Source organism: Myzus persicae, unplaced genomic scaffold (assembly GCF_001856785.1).
Source record: "Myzus persicae strain clone G006 unplaced genomic scaffold, MPER_G0061.0, whole genome shotgun sequence".
NCBI lineage: Eukaryota > Metazoa > Arthropoda > Insecta > Hemiptera > Aphididae > Myzus > Myzus persicae.
In genome coordinates this window covers 19,259-26,917 of record NW_019100602.1, presented here as the reverse complement: position 1 = coordinate 26,917, position 7,659 = coordinate 19,259, and the positions used below count along the sequence as shown (strand labels likewise).

The window sequence follows — 7,659 nt, the reverse complement described above, 5'->3', positions numbered from 1 at the left end:
ATAGAATGGTTTAATGCAGTTATTACATTTTGAAAAATATGTTTTTTCAAGAATAATATTTTCTATTTTGTTGACATCTTTTTTATGTCTCTCTAGTGAGTATCTCGTTGAAAATGTTTCATCACAAATATCACAATGAAAATTCATTTGAAAAAAAAAAATGTAAAAAGTTACATACTAACTAATATAGACCAGATTTCAGTCAGATTCATTAGTGAATTTTCAGAAATTCAAACTTGTTATGTTGTTTTAGTCTTGCTTCAGTCAATATTTTGGAAATAGCATAATATGTCTAAATTCCTATATCATACGCGTGTTAGATCAAATGTGTTTTATCAGTCCCCATAAATAAAATAGCATCATAAAGATATCTTAAAACCTGTTTGGTTAAGAGTTGGTAAGTTTTGAATACAATACCAAAATAGTGCATCTATTCAAAATGTAGTTTGCTGCTTAAATTACTGATAACTGATAATCAACATGTTATCTAATATTTATATTAGCTCATGAGTGATGCATTCCTATATTTAAAAGCTCCTTGATAAATAAAATAAATCCTAACATTTTTATCAATTCACTATTTAATTTGTTATCATAAATTTGTTTTGTTCAGTTCTCCTAAAGTGTTTCTCAAAAATTAGGTTAGATTTACAACTTTAACCACACTTTGTATACTTACTTGTATTTGTTTAGTACTGTGGTGTCTAGTAAACTGTACACTTAACTTGAATTTATTCAGTTTGTCAGGGTTATAACTGTAATATGTTTGTGTAAAAAAAATTGATTTGCTGTAATTTACGTGGTGATTAAACATATGAAGTACTTACAGGTAAGATACAATTATTATGATAGTATTGTACAGTTTTATTTTTTAAAATTGAAAATATAGATACTAATATTATTGTTTATTTAACTTTAAGCATTAATCATTTCACTTATTATGGATGATCAAATCTGAGTACCTCTGTACCTTGTGCCAAATTTTTATCTACCACTTCTGCAAATTATTAAGTCATGCCTTTCACTACTACGGTGGCCAGTTTTCCAATGCCTCAGTCCATGGTTTGGTCTCCAGCTCAACAAACTTCATTAGTTGCACCTGTAACACCACATGTGATCTCTACTTCTCAGTGCTTCAGCCCACTCGCTAGCCGTAACATATTTTGTCAACCAACACCTTCAAAACCGCTAATCACTGTATTTGTTGGAAACATTTCAGAAAAAGTTCCTCAGATTATGATAAAACACATTTTGGCAACTTGTGGACATATTGCTTCTTGGCAGAGTGTACAAGGATTTGGTTTTTGTAAATACTATCAATTTGAAGGTGCCTTACTTGCTATTAAAGTTTTACATGATATGGAAGTAGCCGGTAAAAAACTTGTGGTGAAAGTAGACAAAAAAATGCAAAAAATATTTGACCAATTTAAAGCAGAAAAAGAAGGTACTAGTGACCCTGAAAAAAATCAAAAATTGGAAGAACATTGTAGACAGAAAATAAACAGTATAATTACAGACTACAATGATGAAATGATCAGAGAAGGAAAACAAAATGAAAACAAAGTTAGGATAGTTGATGGTGTGGGATCTGGTATGGAGCCAACTGGAGATGAAAAAAAAAAATTGATTTTTCAAGAAACATATAAGTTTCAAGAAAACATGAAAAAACAAGAAGAAAATAAAATTGAAAGAATAAAGAACCAAGAAAAACTAAAACTAAATGGAAGACATACAACTTCAGATAATCCAGATTCTGAAGAAAATAGAATGATCCGCCGCAGAGAAGAACGAGACAAGTGTGACACAGAGAAGAATGAAAGAACAGACAAAGAAAGAGAAAAAAGTATTGATGGTAAAGAAAAAATATCAGAAAAAAGCAATGGCTACTTTGATAAGAATAAATTAAAAGAAAAAGAAATGGAAGAAGAAGAGCTGGAGCTAAAAAAAGAAGATGATAGACAGAGAGAGAAAGAATTATCATATCAAGAGAAACTTAATGAATGGTTAACCAGAGAAAAACAAAAGAAAGAAGAATTATCCAAAGAACGTGAAAATAAAAAAAACCTAGAAGAAGATAGAAAAACAAATGTTAAAGAGCTTAAAGAGTTTTTGGAAGATTACAATGATGACATCGATGACCAGAAGTATTTTAAAGGAAAAAATTTGCAAAAACGAATCAAACTGCGTGAAAAAGAAATAGAAGAAGATGAAAGAGATCGACAGAGAGAGAACGATGAACTAGCAATCATTCAGGAAAAGATAAATAATAACATTAAATTAGAATTTGCTGAGGTATTAAAAGCCAGAGAAGCAAATATGTTGAAGTCCAAATTATTAATAGATGTTACTGAAAAACAAAAAGATAAATTAAAACAGTATGAAATGAAAATTGAAAATCAGAAAAACATGGAAGCTGAACAGAAATGTCAGAGGCATGTTATGGAAAAAGTAATAACACCCAGTCCGCAGCAGCCAGGTACATCATCTAGTGTTCATTCTCAAACACCTCCACTCATTTCTCAACATACTCAACCTATCACTTTGATGATAAAGAAAAAAATGAATATCAATGATGTTTTTAACGACGATGATGAAGAATCGCCTAGGCCTAAAAAAGGAAAATTGAATCGTCATCTCGAATATTACAAAGAGAAAAAAGAAAAAGAAAGTAAAGCAATCGAGGAAAAGAAAAAGAGTATCCGTCAGTTAATTGAACGCATTCCCACTGATAAAGATGAGTTATTCTCATTACATCTTGATTGGACAGTAGTTGACCTCCAACAGATAAAAAAATGCATTTGGCCGTGGATAAATAAAAAAATCATTGAATATATCGGCGAACCAGAACCAACACTGGCAGATTTTATATGTTCAAAAGTGGAATCCGGTAGCAGTCCTCAAGCTATAATTGATGATGTTAAGATGGTACTTGACAATGAGGCTGAGTTGTTTGTTATAAAAATGTGGAGACTTATAGTATTTGAGGTTGAAAAAAAAAAATTACCAAACGTTGAACTAAAAGAAAATGGTCACGAAGACTCATAGACAATAAATAATGTGGAACTTTCTGTAAATATAATATGATTCAAATATTGTGACAATTGAAAATCTATTTAAAATTTAAATGTTTACCATAACATATTAGGTACACACTATATTTTTTCATTGCATCATTTTTCCAACAATATATAATTGATTTAAAATAAAACTATCTATGCATTTATGAGTATAAACAATTGTAGAATATTTTTATTTTATGTATTTAAAAATATACACTGTGCATTTAAAATATTATAATAACCTTTGAACTTTATTCACCTATGTGTACTAAGTATGTATGTATTACCCCCCCGTATTACCTAATATGCATGGATTAATTAATTTTATATTGTTCTTGATTAAATACAATGAGTTTATACATAAATTGCAGTTTAGAAATTTAATAAATTATGATATAGTTCTAATGTTTTAATAAATATTTTATTATTTAGCAGTAACTTATCACTTACTGAAAAAAAAAAATATATATTATTTCAACAATACCTTCTATAAAAGTATAAGTCGGTATAAGCTATTCCTACCATTTAACATTATAGCTGTAGTAGTTACATACCTTATATAGTATGTCATTAATTATTATAGTTACCTATCTCGGAAAAATTTGTATTTTTTACAAACAGCTTTTTATAATTGAGAAAATAGTATTATTGTGTATCTGGACGATAATAAGTCATGTTTTGGGTAACCTTGACAATGGCAATGACTAGTGTTAGGTACAATATTAAATTTTAAAGTAATTATAAATTATCATACCTATTTAATATGCAAATCTAAGCATAGTGATAACTGCGAGGATAACTGTTATTAATTGAAAAATATACAGTTATAGGTGGCTTAAAATACAATTAATAAATATTTTAGAATAATATCTTCTCAATTATATGGATAGCTAAACAGTTTTTATCCGCAGCAAAATATTTAAAAAAATATTTGGTTTTGCTATTTATTTACCTACTTAAATTATACGTAGGTAGATACTTACAATAATAATTAAAGTGGGTTCTTTATATATTTATACAATAATACCTATGTTAGTACTATTATAATTGATATAATCCTTAACAAACTCCACGGTTAGGCTAATAGTTTTCAATGTTAATGGCAATCGAAAATTGTTAACATAATATGTTTTAGTAATTCATTTTATATCCCATCCATTGTCTAAAATAGTATGTTTTCCCTAAGAAACCAAAGTCAGTATACTAGATATGTATAAGTAACCTATCTCTATATTTATTTAAAATAATAACAAATAATAAATAACAAAGTAACCACTTTTAAATCAAGGTACAATTAATTATCAATTAAAATCTCATTAAAAAAAAAATAATACATTAATTATGATTGAGACTTTATCTATGGAGATAAAACTATGAGTTACGCAATACCAAAATTCATAGCAGGGTTTTAATAGAAAAAAATCAAGTGTTTTATTCTAAATTACTTGGTTTTACCTATCTATAAATTAATTACAAAAAGACGAAATATTTATTTTCTTTCATTTAAAATATTTACCATCTGTTGATAAGGTATATTGTACATTTGAACTATACTTTTGGAATTTTGAAAAGCATTTGGAAGGCTCTATAATATGTTTTTTTTTATTAGGTATGTGATTTATTTATAGTCTACCTACTTGATTTAGAGTTCCAAACAACAAAAACAATACTTATAAAAATTTAATGAAAATTCCAATTACCAATATAAATTAAATTAAAGTAACTATATCTATTCATTATATTTATTTATTAATTTCATAATTTATAAAAGAAACTAGCTAAAAATGAATTTTTAAAAAGTACTTATAAATTATTCTAAAACCAATTGAATATAAAAATCTGTTATATTTTACACTTAGCATTGTCTAACTTACACATTCAATATTTGATGAATTTTAAGGTAAAACATGTTATATTTGTTAGCATTTGAATTACAAACTTGAAATATAAAAATATATGTATAATAGGTATAATAGGTACTGTTATAAATATTAGGTATATAATATTATATTATATAACTATTAATTATTATTTAAATATTAATTAGGTATAAAACACTTATGAGTTTAAGTTATTAAGAGGACGTATTTAGGAGTACTTACAAGTAATATAACACATTTTACACTCAGAAGATCACTTTTTTCTCCTTTAGTTTAAAAATTAGAGTGAATTGATCTCTTATACAATTTAAGGGTGAGATTATTATCTAGGGTCCCAAATAGTAGCCTTTTTGTTTATTACCTATTGTTTTTAAAAAAGTTATGATCACTAAAAAATGTACAGTTTCAAAAAAGGACACAACTTACTAAAAATAATATTGTGTAAAAGAACTTAAGTGGGGTAATAGATAAAAATCTTACTTTTAAATTTCATAAGAAGTGAATTCACTCTAATTTTTAAGCTAACGGTGCTAAAAGTGATCTACCAAGCTGACAATTTGGTATAGTACCTACACACTTATAAGGTGAAGCCAACACATGTGGCTATCAAGTCCTCTTAAAATATATTCTCAATATTAATTCTCTAAAAATGGTTTATTTAGGAATAGCACAATCTATTCTGTCATATGGAATTGTCTCAACAATTGTAGTTCGGGGGGGTGGAAGGGTAAATAAATCTTGCATGCACAATTTAGAAGCGAGATAAAAAGTCTTTGTAAATTGTTTATAAAAATTATACTATTAATAGATAGATTTTTTTCTACTATTCAACTATACAAATATTTTGGAACTCTTAAAATTGATGACCTTTATATTTTCAAATTATCAAAATGGATCAACATAATTATAACAAAAGGTCTAAAAAATATCAAATTTCAATTCAATGAAAATTAGAAGTAAAACTGTACTCGGGCATAAGAGTAAAGTTTGTGTAGGATCTACATCTTTCAGAAAATTTAACAGTAAACAATATTAATTTAAGTCATCTCAAAACACTTTACAAAAAACAATTAGGTACCTACGTAAATAATCATATTCACTGAATGGATCTTAATAATACTGTGAGCTGTATATAGATCTAATTATGTACATCTCAATATTAGTGACCATATTATAGGTATTATATTTTGTTTGTTCTTTTTCTCTGATAGCTCATTTTGTCTTTGTAATTAGATACTTAATAATTATTAGTTATTAATCATGGGAATATGCTTTAGCTCTAAACTCGCCATTCCCTACAAAAATATTATGGTACCTACGCTTAAAGAGGTGGTCTTAATTGTTAATCTTAATGTAAAATCGATATGTTGTTATATTGAATAATAATAATAATAATAATAATAATAATAATAATAATAATCCCTATAATAATAATATACATAATATAATAATTAGAGACTCACCAGTCACATGGTGATCTCGAATGCGATGATGTCCGGCTGACGATGTTGGGTATATCTATAATCGGGTGGGCAATCGCAACAGCAACGGCCTATGTGCACAGATATTTAGAGGCCGACGTCGGCGGAGACACAGTTTAGCAGTACATAACATACTATCGACGACGGTGGCAATACAATTCAATAGAAGCGTAAAAAAATATCGGCGGCGGCGGCGGCGATGATCGACGGCACTTCCAATTGGACAATGTTGTAATGATATTATAGTACCTACGAATTACGATTATATTTAGGTAGGCCAGGTCGTCACATGACGAAAAACGACGAAAAACGATAATATTGCGAACGACCGACGCAAACTTTGACGGAACGCGTCGCGCGAAACACGAGTCGCCTCCGAACGACCGCACGCGGCGGATGGCGGCACTACGGCGCGCGAGCGCGAAGTCGAGATCGACGAAATAGCAAGACGAGAGCTACGACGATTTGAACGGGCCGACTGTGCGGGCTACGAACAGCGAGCGGCGACCAACAACATCGTGCGCTCGCGGTCGACGGGACGAAAAACGATAATATTGCGAACGACGCAAACTCTGACGGAACGCGTCGCGCGAAACACGAGGTCTCGCCGTCTCGGGCATCTCGCACAGCCGGCGCGTACGAACTCAAAATATATTATATAATGTAAATCGAAAAACGCGCGTACGACGCCGTCCGAACGCGGAATACAACAACGACTGGTGAGCGGCGAGCGCGGCGCACCCGTCGGGACACGACGACGTCTCGGCGGCGCGAGGCGACGGGCGACAGCTTGCGGGAGGGGGGATAAAAGTTCTGGCACATTCTCCGGTTGTTGTGCGCGTGCGCGCACCGGTTCGGACGACGAAACGCGGTGGACAAGTAGTTGATGGGAATACAGGACAGGCGATCGTAGGCACGGGTTGTCTCCGGGTGGTTTCGATCGTGGCCTAGAGCACACAGAACGCGGCCTGTCGCGGCGGGCCATGTACACACGGTTATCGCGACGGTCGAGGTCGAATTCTGTATTTAATTATTTTCATTTCAACCGGACCGCTGCCCGCCGCGACAGATCGCGTTCAACGTGTCCGAGCCTTAAATATAATATTATACACGTTTTGCATACCTCGATGCAAGGAACCGCGACCACTTACCCGGTGACTTATATGACACACTTGGGTCTTGGACCAGTCCTGCCATCACCTAACATTGTATTCGTGTTTCTCCGGGAGACACGATTGG

The 7,659-nt window shown here is 31.2% G+C and overlaps 1 protein-coding gene across 1 annotated transcript; it reads left to right on the top strand.

The window, feature by feature from the left end:
- Positions 1–957: 957 nt before the first annotated feature.
- LOC111035971 (RNA-binding protein 25-like) lies at positions 958–3,362 on the top strand (the record flags this gene model as incomplete). Its single annotated transcript, XM_022317823.1, is given in 1 exon segment — positions 958–3,362. A coding segment is annotated over 1 exon segment (2,088 nt), but the record flags the coding sequence as incomplete, so codon positions are not given.
- Positions 3,363–7,659: the final 4,297 nt, after the last annotated feature.